The sequence below is a fragment of the Chiloscyllium plagiosum genome, unplaced genomic scaffold, assembly GCF_037043375.1.
Source record: "Chiloscyllium plagiosum isolate Xiang-an unplaced genomic scaffold, Cpla_swu_hap1 HiC_scaffold_29, whole genome shotgun sequence".
Taxonomy (NCBI): Eukaryota; Metazoa; Chordata; class Chondrichthyes; order Orectolobiformes; family Hemiscylliidae; genus Chiloscyllium; species Chiloscyllium plagiosum.
In genome coordinates this window covers 32,771,477-32,789,903 of record NW_028270167.1, presented here as the reverse complement: position 1 = coordinate 32,789,903, position 18,427 = coordinate 32,771,477, and the positions used below count along the sequence as shown (strand labels likewise).

Here is an 18,427-nt window from a genome sequence, read left to right as displayed (position 1 = left end):
TTTTGCTTTAAGAGTGATGTTGCTTTAAGAAATGGACCTAAGATTCAGGTTGAAACAACATGACTGGCTGCCATGTGCCGTCCAGCAGAAGTACTTCGGACGCAGATTCCATACACAGTTATCTAGGGCACTTGTGATGCATGGAATCATACCTCAAGTCCATACTGCCATTAATCCAGTACTGCCTACACTAGTCCAACTTTCCCATAGTGGGATCACAGCCTTGTATATTATGACATTTTGAGTGCTCTTCCAAGTACTTTTAAAGGTTGTGAGGTCTTCCACCTCTATCACCCTTCCAGGCCGTGCAGTCCAGACCCCTACCACCCTCTGGGTGATAACGCTTTTCCTCAAATCCCCTCAAAACCTCCTACCTTTCACCTTAAAGTTTTGCCTCCTTGTTATTGACTCTTCGACTAAGGGAAACAGCTGCTTCCTATCCACTCTCTCCATACCCCTCATAATCTTGTACACCCCTATCAGGCACCCAAACCCCCCCCCCCCTCAAAAAAGTTTCTTTGCTCCAAAGAAAACAACCTGAGCTTATCTTATTTCTCTTGAAGGCTAAAATATTCCATTGTAGGCAATATCCTGATGAATCTCCTCTGCACCCCCTACTGTGCAGGGACATTGTCCCTCTACCTCTGAGTGAAAGATTCAGGCTCAAGTCCCACCTGAAGTATGTCGTAATGAATCTGAACAGGTTGGTTAACAATATCTACACAGTTACCTCGAACTGCATGTTGTAATCTGCACTGTTCAATAAATATCTGAGATTTTTAAATAGATTGAAGACCAATAACATGGGAATTATAATAAGTGAAGTTTTGTTCTCTGAAGCAAATTGGGTAATAAGCAAATTGGGTTTACCTGGTGGTTTCACAGCCATTTTACTGGTATTTCCATAAATGGAATTCAAATTAATTTCTCAATCTTTCAGATTTGATTTGTTACTGTACCTAGGTCCAGTGAAAAGTTTTGGTTTGTATGCAGTACAGATCACACCATATATAGTGCATTAGGGAAGTGGAACAGAGCGAGGAATACAATCTTATGGCTGCAGTGAAAATGCATACATAGCGAGGTCAGCAGTGCATTTAAAATTTGAGAGATCTATTCACAAGTCTAATAACAGTGGGGAAGAAGCTGTTCTTGAATCTGTTGGTTCATGTGTTTAAGCTTCTGTATCCTCTGCCTGACAGCAAAGGGGTTTGAACAGGTTTTCCTCATATTACCAATGATCAGGTAACCACTACATTACCAAACCTGGTAACAATTTTAAGACTCAATAAATGAACTAATCCAATTTTGAAATGGTTATACTTCAATTATTCTAATAATGGGAATTTGTTCCTTAGGTTCCAGACTCCGACTGGATGAATCACCCCCTCTGATAATTGAACATCCGACTGACCTGGCTGTCTGCAGGGGAGAGCCTGCTACCTTGAACTGTCGGGCAGAGGGGAAGCCTCCACCGGTCATCGAGTGGTACAAGAATGGTGAACGGGTGGAGACGAGCGAAGATGACCCTCAGTCCCAGCGCACTCTTCTACCACATGGCTCCCTCTTCTTCTATCAGTTAAACCAGGGACGCAAAGGGAAATCGGATGAGGGTATATATACATGTGTGGCACGTAACCGCCTGGGATATGTCGTAAGCAAGAATGCTTCACTTTACGTGGCATGTGAGTGATCTGCTTGTTCACTTTGCTTTTTTTATAGATGGTGAATTGAAATCCCTCAACTGGATCTCAAGAAATTAAGACATCTTTTCCTTTAGATAGAATTTATTGACTAAATAGCCACATAGTTCATACAGCACCCCTCGCCCAGCACAGCTTAGTGCATCTTTAATTATTGTTAATCAAGCAATTGAGACGTGTTGTGCTGGACTTCTGGGTTAGCTGGGATTAGATCCCAAGTCTTCTGGTCCACAAGACCCTTTCATAAAGAAAATTAAATCAATTGTTCCTCTTTTGAATCTGCACAGCCATTTAAAAGATTGACATCAGTCAACAGTTCAATCTTTGAATTGATAATCCTGGAGCTATACTGAGTGGTATAAATGGCACAACTTGAAACAGTGTGCAGGGACAGTAAGACCTTTTGCTTTTTCCTTTGCCTTTTCCCAGTTTAGAACATTTCTTCCCAGTTCATATTTTCATTTTCCGTAACCATCCTAAATCTAACCTAAATCTAGTCTAACTATCACCTAAATGGTCCCTGACTGATACAAGTTCAAGCTGGCTGAGCTCTGTTCTGAATATGAGGTGGAGAACTGCCTCCTATCTTGTTGGGCTTTCATTGTACTGGTTAAAATGTTCTCCTTGATGCAATTTCAGATGTTTGGCCTCTCCTTACTTTGTACACTGAAAACTATTAAGATGTGGAGATGCCCAAGTTGAATTGGGGTGAATAATGTCAAAAATCAAATGATTGTAGTTATAGTTATAATCCAACAGGTTTATTTGAAATAGCTAGCTTTCGGAGCTCAGCTCCTTCCTCATGTGTGGTATGATAGAAAGGTATAAGACAGTCTTTATAAGCAAAAAGTGATTAGTCTTTGTTCCTGGACAGCTCCTTGACTGTTTGGGAGCCTATAGTATACATTCAACAAACCTAGCTCATCTTCTTTTAAATTCTACCCATTTGGCTTCATTGGTGATCCTTCCAAGATATTGTCCCTCCTCTCTGTTATAGTTGATTCCTTGATCAATATTGTACCCCTCCTTCCTCTCTATTCCCCACGCTATCTCATCCAAATACCAGGGATATTGAGTTGCCAATTTTTCAGCTAAGTATTGGGCGCAGTGGTTAGCACTGCTGTCTCACAGTGCCAGAGACCTTGGTTCAATTCCCACCCTCAGGTGACTCCCTGTGTCTGTACTTATTGGCCAGTTAGTACACTTGAGTGGCCCATCAATGAGACCAGTGCCCTTAGCGATCCTGGCAGCATTGTGGCCTTTTTTTGGGGTTCCCTGTGCTCACTGCTCCTCCCCCGTGCTATTTGTCCATTCTCCAGTATTGCCCCCTTCACCTCACCCTGCCCTGATTACTCCAGCCATAAGTGTTCTCCTCCACCAACCATCCCCCACTCCCCACCCCACCCCAAACATCACTCTTGCTAGGGCTTTCAGCCTGATCCCGGCAAGAAACTCAACTAGTTTACTCAGTAGAGTAAGATGGGATTTGATATAAATATTCAAAATTAGGAATATTCCTGCTATAGAAGAGGAACTGGTCATCAGGACATAGGCATGGTTGGCTCAGTGGTTAGTACTTCTGCCTCACAGCGCCAGGGACCCAGGATTAATTCCACCCTGGGCGACTGTGTGAAGTTTGCATGTTCTCCCTGTGTCTGCATGGGTTTCCTCCTGGTGCTCTGGTTTCCTCCCATAGTCCAAAGATATGCAGGTTAGGTGGATTGGCCATGCTAAATTGCCCATAGTGTTCAGGATTGTGCAGGTTAGGTGGTTTGGCCATGCTAAATTGCCCATAGTGTCCAGGAATGCACAGGCTAGATGGATTAGCCATGGAAAATGCAGGGCTACAGGGATAGGATAGGGGATTGGGTCTGGGTGGGATGCTCTTCAGAGGGTCGGTGTAGACTTGATGGGCTACATGGTATGCTTCCAGACTGTAGGGATTCAATGATTTAAGGTGATTAGCAAAATAACAGGAGATGATGGAGTTAGGGCAGCACAGTGGCTCAGTGGTTAGCACTGCTGCCTCACAGCGTGAGGGACCCAAGTTCAATTCCAGCCTCAGGTGACTGACTTTCTGTGTGGAATTTGCACGTTCTCTGCGTGGGTTTGTTCTGGGTGCTCCGATTTCCTGCCACAGTCCAGGTTAGGTGCATTGGCCATACTAAATTGCCCATGGTGTTCAGGGATGCGGAGGTTTGGTGCATTAGTCAGGAGTAAATGTATACTAATAAGGGTCTGGCGATGGATCAGGGTGGGTTACTCTTCAAAGGGCCGATGAGGACTTATTGGGCTGAATGGCCTATTTCCACAGTGTAGGGATTCTATGATGACATGAGGAAACAATGTGTGCAAAAACATGTTGTTGCGATCTGGGAAACACTGCCTGAAAAATTGGAAGCAGATTCAATAGTAATTTTCAAAATAGAGCTGCCGAAGAACTCTAAGCTTGTTAGGCAATAGCAGGGCAATTGGGACGAAGTTGGATAGTTCTGAGAGATGCCTCAGGTACGATGAGCTGAATGGCCTTATTTTATGTTGTATCCTGGTCTTATTTTTGTCACCACAGTTTAGGAAGCATGTGAACATCTTTTGAGTGGGTGCCATGAAGTTTCACCTAGACTAGTGGCAGTGAAGAATTTGCAGTGATGTGGGGAGAATAGAATAGCTGGTGTCACTCTTTCTAAAGGCGAAAAGGTTAAAGAAAGATTTCACAGAGCTGTTCAAAATTACAAGGGAGTTTTAATAACAAAAACTATTTCCATTGACCAGAAGGTTGATTACGAGAGGAATGGTCAGAGTATTGAGGACAGGAGTTGGGAGGTCATGTTGCGGCTGTACAGGACATTGGTTAGACCACTGTTGGAATATTGCATGCAATTCTGGTCTCCTTTCCATCGCAAGGATGTTGTGAAACTTGAAAGGGGTCAGAAAAGATTTACAAAGATGTTGTCAGGGTTGGAAGATTTGAGCTATAGGGAGAGGTTGAATAGGCTATGGCTGTTTTCCCTGGACCGTTGGAGGTTGAGGGGTGGCCTTATAGAGGTTTATAAAATCATGAGGGGCATGGATAGGATAAATAGCCAAAGTCTTTTCCCTGGGGTGGGGGAGTCCAGAACTAGAGGGCATAGGTTTAGGGTGAGAGGGGAAAGATATAAAAGAGAGGCAACTTTTTCACGCAGAGAGTGGTATGTGTATGGAATGAGCTGCCAGAGGGAGTGGTGGAGGCTGGTACAATTGCAACATTTAAAAGGCATCTGGATGGGTATATGAATAGGAAGGGTTTGGAGGGATGTGGGCCGGGTGGGACTGGATTAGTTTGGGATAGCTGGTCGGCATGGACGGGTTGGACCGAAGGGTCTGTTTCCATGTTGTATATCTCTGTGACTCTATGACTCTAATCAGCAAATGTACTAGAGACAAATAATTTATCTCATACACAGGGAGATGTTATGATCTGATTTGCAATGTCTGACAGAGTGGTAAAAGTAGATTAATTAATTTCTTTAAAATGGAAATTAGAAAATGTTTATGAAAAGAACAGGCTGTGTGACTGTAAGAAGAGAGTGGATAGTTTATTCAAAATAGCTGCCTATGTATATTGGACTGAATAATCATCTTCGGTGCTGTAATGTTCTTAAAAATTGAAGGGCTTAAGCCCGAAACATCAATGTTCCTGTTCCTTGGATGCTGCCTGATCTGATGTGCTTTTCCAGCACAACACTTTTCAGGTTTGGATTTGAGGCCCACTCCAGGATTTGATGACCATAGTGTTAATGTGTTTTTAATGTGGCCAGACAGGTTAATCAAGATGATCAATCTTGTAAACCTTCCGACATGTCTATGCTGACTGGTAAGATTGGTAGAGCCTCCTGGCTTGTGGGTTGATGTGGTGGTGCCCCTCAAGCAACTTAGCAAACTGTTCCAGTCGCATCTAGTTGTTGAATCAGATATAAGCACATGCTTGGTCTGTCTCTTGTGTCACTAGGTATGGGAAGTGTCTATATCCTATCAATGGAAACATCTGTTCTATGTCTATTATAGTGTATTGTTCTATAAACTTAAAGACTGTTGTCAGTTATCCATTTTACACGATTTCTTTAACATTGAAAGTTACTGTAAGACATGTTAAGTGAGAGCAGGTGCTATATTTGCTAGGGGAGATAGAGAGAGATGACTGAAGATTATCAAAGCAATAGTTCTTTAATGAAATATAAATATGAATAAATTACGCCATTCAGCCCCTCAAATTCATTCTACCATTTGAAAACAACCTGGCTGACCTGAATGTGACTTCACTTCTACTCTCCTGCCTATTTGTTTACCCCATAATTCTCTTATCAGTCAAGAGTCTAATGAACTCAGCCTCAAAAATGCTCAATGATCCTGTTTTCAACACTTAAGTGGGGCAGAGAATTCCACAGATTCATGACCCTCTGAGATATTAAATCCAGTGAAAAGGATAAGGAGTGTTTTTGGAAGTCAGGATGAGGCAGCTTAAGGATCTGCTGCCTGAGGTAGGACAGAGGGAGAGGACACTTACAATCTCCATGGAGACTCAGAACTCTTAAAGAGAAATTTAAGCTTCCAGTTAGTAGCTGAACGTATGACCCAATAAAAATTCTTGTTTTAAGAATCTAATGAATCTAAAGACTAAAAGTACTATTGACTAAACACTATCTTTGCAGGCAACATATCCATTAAACCACAAAACAGAACAATCTCCTTTTTCTGTACAGCACAGGCAAACAGATATATTTTACATTGTCCTTTCTGTACACATTATGTGTTCCTGGAAGTGATTCAAGGTGATTCTTAGCTCTGGAGGATGTTTTAAAATTTGTTTTTTCATGAGATGTGGGCAAAGCCAGCATTTGTTGTCCAATCTAATTGTCTTTGGCCTGAGAGTCTTGCCATGCATTTCAGAGGGTAATTCATCAAGCTGTGAAGGATCTGGATTCACACATAGACCTGGTTGGGTAAGGATGGCAGATTTCATTCCCTAAGATTCCCAATACTTTTTTATATATAAATTTACTCTTTTACAAAATCAAATGAAAAGTTATAAAAGTACAAAAATACAGAAATGTAGAAATAATATCACATTATTGTATTACAGTAATGTTAACAATAAACTACCTACTATTCTTCAAGATACAATCATCTCATATTAACTTAAACTAACTTAAAATAAACTCAAATTAAATGAAATAGTATTAAATTACAATCCAATAAAACTAAATTACATTACATTACACTACTCTACTCCACTCGCCATACCTCCACTGAAGCTCCCGTCCACGCATTTACTAGGCCTCCTCCCCCCAGGGTCCCTGGACCACCATATACGGCCCTCATGGCTATATAAAGGCCCTAATCTGTACTGCCAATAGGTCCATGTCTAAGTAATTTAGAAAGGGCAGCCATGTCTCATAAAATTGTTCTATTTCCATGGTGCACCATACTTGTCAGGTATTTCTCTGGGGGACGTGCTCCATCACAAGTCTGCGCCACCCTGCAAGACCTGGAGGTTTTTCTAACATCTAATTCATTAGCATATTCTTCCTCGCACAGTGTGCAATAATGTTAAATAACCTCTTGTCGAGCTCACTCAAAGAGGGCAGATTCTGTAGTCCCAAAAGAAGGGATACCGGATCCTCCCAAACTTCAATTCCCAGGATCTTCTCCAGCTCATTCACTACGGCACCCCAGTACCCGCGAATCTTGCTGATTTTACATTTGGGACATTTCAGGGAAGATCCTTTCTTAAACTTTGCTAACCTCTCCGGTGCCATAGAGGCCCTGTGGAGGATCTTCAATTGCACAGCCTGTGCTTTATTGCATATTGAAATTTTCTCAAGAGTCCCATTACTTAACCAGATAGGTTTTGAATCACAATCAACAATGGTTTCAAGGTCAGCATTACTAAGACTATGTTTTAATTCCAGATTTATTGATTGAATTTGAATTACACCAGCTTCCATAGTGGGATTTGAACCTATGCTCCCCAGATCATTCGCCTGGGGATTTCTCGGTTATTATTTCCAGTCACATTATCAATGAAACGCTGCTCCCACTTTATTTAATTTCATTTCTCAACCTAGGAAAGAATAATCTCAGAACTGTCTTTCACAGTGAAGATTTTTCCCCCTACTTTTGCTTTCTTTAGCATAAGCTGAGCAAACCTTCCATCATTATTTTAATTCCTCCTGAATTTGGTCTTTTCAACCTGGCACAATGCACCCACCTGTGTTCCTGCATGGTGAACCCATAGAGACGTTTGAACTTTAGCTGTTCCCCTTCTCCTGGTTCCGGACCCTGTTGATGAGTTTTTAGGGACATCTTAGACCCTTTCTTTCTTAAAACCTGTCTCCATGGCAACCTGAATCGCAAACATCTTGTGTCCAGGTGGAAATGGTGATTTGCTTTCGCTGAGAAACCAATTCTCTGTTCTCTGGGAAGTAAGTGGCGAGTTTAAACAATTTACAACACAACATTCTTAAAGTTTTCCTATCTTCCAGTCTATGCACTGTCAGAATTCTTTCCAAGTATAAACACCTTGTAATTTCTTCCTGTGAAACAATCTGGGCCTCTATTAATCTCTAACATCAATTCACTCAAACTTTCTCTCAGGTCATATGTCTCCCTAATTTGAACTTACATTAAAGACACAGTCCCAAGATAAAACAATCTATAAACCTCATAATTCTACAAACCTCCATCCCTCCACCATCAGCCGTCAGTAGTAGCAGTGTGTACTATCTATAAGATACACTGCAGAAATTCACCCAAGATCTTTAGACAGCACCTTCCCAACCGAGGACTACTCCTATCTAGAACGACAAGGGCAGCAGGTACTTGGGAACACCAACACCTGAAAGTTCCTCTCCAAGCCACTCACCACCCTGACTTGGAAATATACCACTGTTCCTTCGCAGTCATTGGATCAAAACCCTGGAATTCCCTTCCACACTGGCATTGTGGGTTAACCCGCAGCAAGTGGACTGCAGCAAATCAAGAAGGCAGCTCACCACCACCTTCTCAAGTGCAAATAGTGGTGGGATATCAATGCTGGCCAGCAAGCGACGCCCAAGTCCCACAAATGAATAAAGGAATTTACAACAGCAATTGGATTCTATCTTACACCATCTCTAACTTTCTGATGACATTACCCAGTGTGTAGTAACTACTACTGAGACAGACTAGCTTTCTGCTTGCATTTGTCACAAATACAGTCTCATATATTTTGGAAGCTATGCTATAAAGGTCTGTATTATGAAACCATTGCACAATTAATTCACATTAAATTTATTATGAATTGGATGTGCCTATTGGTCTTTATTCTAATTGTTCTCATGATTTCCTGCCATTGCTAGTGGACCGTCAGTGCACTATATTCCTGTCCCATTTGAACTGAGTTGTATGTTTTTTGACTGTCACTCAATATAATCTCCCATCGCCAATATTTGTAGAGCTAATAAACAAAGGGGTTCAAGGAAAATGAAAAGATACTTTTTAAATGCTGCTCCCATTTCTCTGCTAGGGCTATCGCAATCCGATTGTGGAGGTTAACCCTTAATTCTTAGAGACTCTCGGACAGTTTTTCTGACTGTGACTCAATTTTGAGGTTCAAAAACTGTTGCGACCCCAAGGTGAGACGTGGGATGGGGAGGAAACGATAAAGCAAGTGGAGGTGAATGAACCAGTGCTGTCTTGGAGCTGGCCGGCCCAAAATTTCAGCTCGTGACCCCAATTGGGGCCTGACCCCCCCACTTGGGCAGTTTTGCTTCCCGGACAATCCTGGAGTGTCATCAAACCATATCCTGACCATGCAGGACATGTAGGAGGATTCCTTTGATCCAACCCAGCCATCTGATAGGACTATGTTTGTATTGTGTATTAGGTTATTCAAATGATTTGAAGCAGTTTGTTGGGTAACGGTGTCCACATTTTGAAGCTGGGCGAAGAGTCTGACAAGTCCAAATTCTGTTCAGGCAATCGCTTTGCTGAAAATTGAGAAACAGCACTGGAATGCGTTAACCTGAGTGAGCGAGAGAGAGAGAGAGAGAAATCCTGCAGGTGAGAGAGAATATGCAAAGGTAAAGGGGGGAACATGGAGGAGGGAGGTTGTTGGTATCAGCCCATCATGTGCTATATAGCCTTTGGTTAATATGTCAAAAAAATCATTGCAACGTAGAAATCTTTAATAAGGGCAGTTAGCCCCAGTGTATAAGGTACTGGTCTCCTAAACTCGGGATTGTTGGTTCAAGTCCCATTTGGGGTGTTGGTTTAAGGATTGCATGATGGCTCAGTGTTTGCATGTTCTCCCTCTCTCTGTAAAGGTTTTCTCTGGTTTCTTTCCACAGTCAAAAATAGGCAGGTTAGGTGGATTGACTCTGCTAAGTGTAGGATTATGGGAATAGGGTAGATGTGAATGGGATGCTCTTTGATGGGTTAATGCGGACTTGATGGGCCAAATGGCCTCTTTCTGTGTTGCAGAGATTCTATGAAATATACTTTCTTAACACTCTGCAGCACTTGCCTCTGAATCATAAGGTTCTTATTTGAAGAACCACTCCAAAGCTTGTATTCTAAAATCAAGGCTTAGGTGCACTGTGAACCCTATCTTTCAGATGAGGGTTTGACCTGATGGACCATTGGCGTGTTCCAGTGGAAATAAAAGAAGATGGGTTAAAACCTGAATTCAGTGGAGAAATCTGAATTCAAACAAAATCTGGAATAAAAAAAAAGACTAAAGGTGACACTGACAATTGTCATGAAAACTCATCTGATTCACTAATGTCCCTTGAGGGAAGGAAATCTGCAGTTCTTCCCTGGTCTGACCTACATGTGACTCCAGACCCACAACAATGTGGTTGACTCTTTACTACCCTCTGGGCAATTACTGATAAATTCTGCTGATGCCCACATCCCATGAACAAATTTTAAAGAATGAACAACAGATTCCCTACCATTTTCTCAATGCATATGTCCTATGAAAGATCAAGAATTATCACCAAGTGACTAAATACTTGCATCTGATGGTGAGTATTTACTCAGCATTACCTCTTCTAGCAGCACTACAGAGTCTTAACTCTATTCACTAGGACAGACTGGACTTTGGGGTATGCAGATAATAACTACAATGCTGTTTATCTCCAGTATATCGATGTAAATATGTATAAAGTGATTAAAAATGAATCTGTGAGAAAGGACTTCTCCACCCTGCTCTGTTTCACAGTCCTCTAGTTTGTTAGCTGCGTACTGCGGCTGCAGTATAGACACCAGTTTCCAGAAGAGTCCGTGCAGCTGGAGAGTGACAGGTGAATTGAAACTCTGCCAGAATTGGTCACAGTTCCATGAGTCTGCAGACCTTTTATCTGCATCCACATTAAAGGCTATGTCACGGTGAGTGAAGGGAGATTTACAAACTATTATCATGAAGCTCTAACCAACCCTGAACTTCCATGAATACTAAACCTGCCTGCCATTGCAAACAGGATCAAATTGAAGTAAGCCGACAGAAGCAACAGAGGATGGATTGATGGGGTTAGATGAAGCTGAAAATGTGTTGCTGGAAAAGCGCAGCAGGTCAGGCAGCATCCAAGGAGCAGGAGAATCGACGTTTCGGGCATGAGCCCTTCTTCAGGAATGAGGAGAGTGTGCCAAGCAGGCTAAGATAAAAGGTAGGGAGGAGGGACTTGGGGGAGGGGCATTAGAAATGCGATAGATGGAAGGAGGTTAAGGTGAGGGTGATAAGCCGGAGTGCGGGTGGGGGTGGAGAGGTCAGGAAGAAGATTGCAGGTTAGGAAGGTGGTGCTGAGTTCGAGGGTTGGGACTGAGACAAGGTGGGGGGAGGGGAAATGAGGAAACTGGAGAAATCTGAGTTCATCCCTTGTGGTTGGAGGGTTCCTAGGCGGAAGATGAGGCGCTCTTTCTCCAGCCGTCGTGTTACTATGGTCTGGCGATGGAGGAGATCAAGGACCTGCATGTCCTTGGTGGAGTGGGAGGGGGAGTTGAAGTGTTGAGCCACGGGCTGGTTGGGTTGGTTGGTCCGGGTGTCCCAGAGGGGTTCTCTGAAACATTCCGCAAGTAGGCGGTCTGTCTCCCCAATATAGAGGAGGCCACATCAGGTGCAGCGGATGCAGTAAATGATGTGTGTGGAGGTGCAGGTGAATTTGTGGCGGATATGGAAGGATCCCTTGGGGCCTTGGAGGGAAGTAAGGGGGGGAGGTGTGGGCACAAGTTTTGCATTTCTTGCGGTTACAGGGGAAGGTGCTGGGAGTGGAGGTTGGGTTGGTGGGGGGTGTGAACCTGACAAGGGAGTCACTGATGGAGTGGTCTTTTCGGAACACTGATAGGGGAGGGGAGGGAAATATATCCCTGGTGGTGGGGTCCGTTTGGAGGTGGCAGAAATGATGACGGATGATACGCTGTATATGGAGGTGGGTGGGGTGGTAGGTGAGGACCAGTGGGGTTCTGTCCTGGTGGCGATTGGAGGGGTGGGGCTCAAGGGTGGAGGAGCGGGAAGTGGAGGAGATGATGTGGAGAGCATCATCAATCACGTCTGGGGGGAAATTGCGGTGTTTGAAGAAGGAGGCCATCTGGGTTGTTCGGTATTGGAACTGGTCCTCCTGGGAGCAGATGCGGCGGAGACGAAGGAATTGGGAATATGGGAAGGCATTTTTACAGGGGGCAGGGTGGGAGGATGTGTAGTCTAGGTAGCTCTGGGAGTCGGTCGGTTTGTAGTAAATGTCCATGTTGATTCGGTCGTCCGAGATAGAAATGGAGAGGTCTAGGAAGGGGAGGGAGGAGTCTGAGACGGTCCAGGTAAATTTGAGGTCGGGGTGGAAGGTGTTGGTAAAATGGATGAACTGTTCAACCTCCTCATGGGAGCACGAGGCAGCGCCAATACAGTCATCGATGTAGTGGAGGAAAAGATGGTGTTGGTGCCAGTGTAGCTGCGGAAGATGGACTGTTCCACATATCCTATGAAGAGGCAGGCATAGCTGGGGCCCATGCGGGTGCCCATGGCTACTCCTTTGGTTTGGAGGAAGTGGGAGGATTGGAAAGAGAAGTTGTTCAGAGTGAGGACCAGTTCAGTCAGTCGAAGGAGAGTGTCATTGGAAGGGTACTGGTTGGTACGGCGGGAAAGGAAGAAGCGGAGGGCTTTAGTCCTTCCTGATGGGGGATGGAGGTGTACAGGGAGTGGATGTCCATGGTGAAGATAAGATTAGATGGAGGAAAGGTGAGGAGGTTCATGTGGAATGTAAACACTGGCTTAGACCAATTGGGACACATGGTGTGATTCTGTGCTGTAAATTCTATCAGGTTCCTGCATGGACTCAGGAGATGCCAGAAGCTCAATGTACATTTATTCTTATGAATAACTACAAACAGAAAAACAGCCTGTGATTTATTCAGCTTGTCTCACACAATTATGTAACTTTATACAATGTACATTCCACACCACATTTAAAGTCGTGTGATCTCGCATGACTTGCAGCAGGAACTGATTTGGGAGGGAAGCACCTGGATTTCTCTCAGATTCCCCCCACCCCAAACACCTCCCCCCCCCCCCCACCACTTTGCAGACATTTCCCAAAGACAGAAAAAAAAGATGTGCACCTTAGATAGTTTGGCTATGCTAAATTCCCCAAGGATCTGTAGTTTAGTTGTTTGGGGTTGGGGAGGTGGTGGGGGTTGGTGGGGAGTCTGGGTGGGATGCTGTTCAGCGGATCAATGTGGTTTTGATGGGTTGAATGGCCTGCTTCCATAATGTAGGGATTCCATGTTTCTATGAATGTATCACTCAAGTCCTATTGTTATTTCTCTACCCTTTCCAATGAATTTTACTCAATTAGAAAAATAACTTTACAAGATGTGGAGGGCTGGCATGGAGCCTCTTATTGTCTCATGCAATTCAAAATTGTTAATCCTGTTTGGTTGAGGTAATGCCTATTGGCTGACCACAGAATATCTGGGTGTAGGTTTATGTGGAGCCTAAACACAGCCTGGGACTGAGTGACCTGTTCTGTGCTGTACATTCAATGGATAGTATCTGGTCAGTGTTGAGTGAACGCAGGTGGTCCAGTTACCCAACTACAATTACACCAGCAGCACAAATCTGCCCAGCCTTCTCATTTAGTGAAAGAAAATCAAAGCACAAGACACCATTTGATTAAAATTCACAAAACTACAATACAAGCTGTCAGGAAATCTGATCGGCAGCAGCTTGAAGCAGTTAATAAATCTTTTGATCAGCTTTAGTTTTTACATGGGTCCACTGTTTGTTCTCCATATGTTAAGCCCTTGATTAATCACATCAAAAGTTTCTTTCTTTCCTGCCGGATTTGATTCTAATCTTTTTCATGTTTTATTGTTTAGGATCTCCCTATAAAGCAAGCCCTTGTCCTTTACATAAGTGTCCAGGTAGTGCTCGTAAATCTCTGTTAAATAACTGATGGTGCATGGAGGTTATGCTGACTGATTTGGTCCCATAATCCTTTGTACTTGGCACCCTCAGTGGAATATTCTAGAATTAACTTGACTGTCCCTAGGCCAGCTGTATAATTTAAATCTGTGGGTTTTTCCCCTGTATTCATACTGCTAAAAAAAAGGGATTTTTTTGGCGGAGGAGGGAATAGCTTGATTTATCCTGATTTCTTCAATCATGGTTTCATTCAGTCAAGTGGATGGATTACCATCCACATAAACACTTGCATTGATGTTTCGATAACAGACTGTTTTTACTTTTTGAAGTTCTGGACTTTTCCTATCCAAAAAAACTCAGAAAAAGAGAGACTCTGGAATGTATTTTCTACAAATGTCCTTACTCTGATCGAGGGAATTAGGGAGTGGTGAGGGCTATTTATGTTTAGCTAACAAAATGCAGATACTATGCACATCACATGAGTTCACAGAATCATAGAACCCCTATGGTGTGGAATTAGGACATTCCACCCAGACTCACCCTGCTACCTTATAATTCTTCATTTTCTTAAGGCTAATCCACTTAGCCTGCAAACCCCTGCACACTATGGGGCAATTTAGCATGACCAATCCACCAAACCTGCACATAGAGTCGTAGAGATGTACAGCATAGAAACAGACCCATACTGTGGGTGGAAACCCATGCAGACACAGGTAGAATATGCAAACTCCACTCAGACAGTCACCCAAGTTTGGAATTGAACCTGGGTCCTTGGTGCTGTGAGTCAGCAGTGCTAACCACTGAGCCACCATGTTGTGAGTTACATTTCTTAACAACGGAAGGTAGAAAATTGGAAAAATATAACCAAGATAGCTTTTTTAAGAATGCCTTGCACAGTGGGAGAAGCACTAATTTTGTTCTCCTTGTGGTAATGGAAATGTAGTTCTGAGATTTGGAATTACTGTGTTGTTCCTACATCCCAGGAGCTTCGGAGGCTGAGGGATGCCTTAGAAGAGGTTTATAAAATCATGAGGGGCATGGATAGGATAAATAGACAAGGTCTTTTCCCTGGGGTGGGGGAGTCCAGAACTAGACGGCATATGTTTTGGGTGAGAGGGGAAAGATTCAAAAGAGACCTAAGGGGAAACTTTTTCACGCAGAGGGTGGTACGTGTGTGGAATGGGCTGCCAGAGGAAGTGGTGGAGGCTGGTACAATTACAACATTTAAAAGGCATCTGGTTGGGTTTATGAATAGGAAGGGTTTGGAGGGATATGGGCCAGATGCTGGCAGGTGGGACGAGATTGGGTTGGGATATCTAGTCAGCATGGAACAGTTGGACCGAAGTGTCTGTTTCCGTGCTGTATATCTCTATGACTCCATGTCATACTCCTCTGTTCAATGGCATGATTAAGGAGGGGGCTTTCAGCAGGACACAGGTCTTGTATATATGACTATAAGGGCCACAATATCTGTCTTGAATCTAGCCAAGCTAAAGAAAATGCACTTTTTGTTGTTTGCAGAGCTAGCTCAACAGTTCTGATAGTCGGTGCTAATCTTTAATACAGTTTCCACTTTCACAGTTGGCATCAGAAGACTGACTGCAATTGTTTTGAGAATTATTTGCCATTCGGAACTAATAATCACATAAAGAAGATGTAACAAATCCCTTGAGAGGATTGCTTGCTTGCCTAGTCTTTCAGCTAGGACAAGGGGTGAAATCATTCTGAAACATACTTGTGAGTTCTGGGTTCCTTTCCAAACAGAAACCCAGGTCAAGCTGAAGAAAGTTTAAAATAAGTTACTGAGTAATCAATGTCACTAGAATTGCAGCTTGTCCGCTATTGGTGGAGCAGACTGGATAGGCTGAATGGCTCTGGTGAAGAGTTATTTCGACTTGAAATGTTAGCTTGCTCTCTCTCCATGGATGTTGCCTGACTTGCTGTGATCTCCACCATTTCTTGTTTTGAGTACAGATTCCTGCATCTGCAATAGTTTGCTCCTAGACTGAACGGCCTACTTTCTGCTTCTATGTCTTATGATCTCACGGACTCTCCCTGGACATGTACGACTGTCCTGAAAGCTTAGATACAGGCTGGCCACATTTGAAGCTCAGGGACTGCAAACATACACAGGAGTACTTCAAGATTGCAACTGGCTCAGAGATTCAGTAATGTGCTTCATTGATAAACTTTGTACTAATAGCCTGACCAGATCACCTTATCTAATGGCCCATTGGCCTGAAGGATTGTCAGGAACAAAATGGAAAGCATTCTGACAGAGTTTCCTTTCCAAATCTCATTAGCCAGGCTGTTCACATAACTAGCACTATCATGGTGTGTTGTGAAGCAGTGTGTTTTGGAATTATTGTGCCAATCCCAGGAGGTATGCTCAGGTCTAATATCCCATTTCTTGCCCTATTGATACAGAAGGTAAACTGAGTGATCACGTGGGTAAATCTCCATTGGTTGTTGTGGGTAGAGTGGTAGTGGGAGCAGAACCCCAACAAGAACTCATTCCTGTACCTTCATGCAACTCTTTAAACTAATCATTCAGCCATTATTCTTGCAGCTCCCAAACTCTCTGCAAATACTAAAGTTGAAAAGTCCAAGAGCAACATTGAAGCTAAACTAATGCATTTGACTTGGAATATTGTGTGCAATTCTGGTCTCCCTCCTACCGGAAGGATTATAGAATCCCTACACTGTGGAAACAGGCCATTTGGCCCAACAAATCCACACCGACCCTCTGAAGATTATCCCACCCAGACCCATTCTCCTACCTTATTACTCAACATTTCCCATGACTAATGCAGCTAACCTACACATCCCTGAACACCATGAGCAAATTAGCATGGCCGCTTCACCTAACCTGGACATCTTTGGACTGTGGGAGGAAACCAGGTCACCCAGCATAAACCCACGCAGGCATGGGGAGAATGTGCAAATTCAACACAGACAGTCACCTGAACCTGGATTCCTGGCGCTGTGAGGCAGCAGTGCTAACCACTGAGCCACCATGCCACCCCATATGTTGAGAAACTTGAAAGGGTTCCAAAAAGATTTATGAGGAATTTGTCAGGGTTGGAGGATTTGAGCTATAGGGAGAGGCTGAATAGGTTGGGGCTGTTTTTCCTGGAACGTCGGAGGCTGAGGGGTGACCTTACAGAAGTTTATAAAATCATGAAGGGCATGGATAGGATAAATAGACAAGGTCTTTTGCCTGGGGTAGGGGACTCCAAAATTAGAGGGTGTAGGTTTAGGGTGAGAGATTAAATGAGATTCCCTACAGTGCAGAAACAGGCCCTTCGGCCCAACCAGTCCACCCCAACCCTCCGAAGAGTAACCCACCAGACCCATCTCCCTCATGCACGTAGCACTATGGGCAATTTAGCATGAGCAATTCACCTAATCTGTACATCTTTGGGCTGTGGGAGGAACCAGAGCACCCGGAGGAAATCCATGCAGACACGGGGAGAATGTGCAAACTCCACACAGACAGTCGCCTGAGGCTGGAATCAAACCTGGGACCCTGGTGCTGTGAGGCAGCAGTGCTAACCACTGAGCCAGAGGGAAGAATTTAAAAGGGACGTAACGGACAACTTTTTCACACAGAGGGTGGTGCGTGCTTGGAATGAGCTGCCAGATGAAGTGGTGGAGGCTGGTGCAATTACAACATTTAAAAGGCATCTGGATGGGTACATGACTAGAAAGGGTTTAGATGGATATGGTCAAGTGCTGGCAAATGGGAAAGTGAGGTCTGCAGATGCTGGAGATCAAAGTTGAAACTTTATTGCTGCAACAGCACAGCAGGTCAGGCAGCATCCAGGGAACAGGAGATTCGACGTTTCGGGCACAGGCCCTTCTTCAGGAATGAGCAGAGAGTGTTCAGCAGGAGAAGATAAAAGGTAGGGAGGAGGGACTTGGAGGAGGGGAGTTGGAAATGTGATAGGTGGAAAGAGGTCAAGGTGAGGGTGATAGGTCGGAGTAGGATGGAGGCGGAGAGGTCAAGAAGAAGACTGCAGGTCAGGAAGGCGGTGCCGGGCTGGAGGGATCCGGCTGAGACAAGGTGGGGGGAGGGGGGATGAAGAAACTGGTGAAGTCCAAGTTCATCCCCTGCGGTTGGAGGGTTCCCAGTCGGAAGATAAGACGCTCCTCCTCCGACCGTCGGGTTGTTGTGGTTTGGCGGTGGATGAGTCCAATGACCTGCATATCCTCGGTGGAGTGGGAGGGGGAGTTGAAATGCTGTGCCACAGGTTGGTTGGGTTGGTTCGTCCGGGTGGCCCAGAGGTGC

At 44.0% G+C, this 18,427-nt stretch overlaps 1 protein-coding gene across 3 annotated transcripts in view; it reads left to right on the top strand.

Annotated features, from left to right (window-relative positions):
* The window catches only part of robo4 (roundabout, axon guidance receptor, homolog 4 (Drosophila)), a 138,475-nt gene that overhangs the window by 35,768 nt on the left and 84,280 nt on the right, over window positions 1–18,427 (top strand). For all 3 annotated transcript variants that reach the window (XM_043676848.2, XM_043676846.2, XM_043676849.2), the window contains exon 2: window positions 1,359–1,685. In XM_043676848.2, coding sequence (XP_043532783.2) covers window positions 1,359–1,685 — 327 coding nt within the window. The remainder of the gene's footprint in view (window positions 1–1,358; window positions 1,686–18,427) is intronic.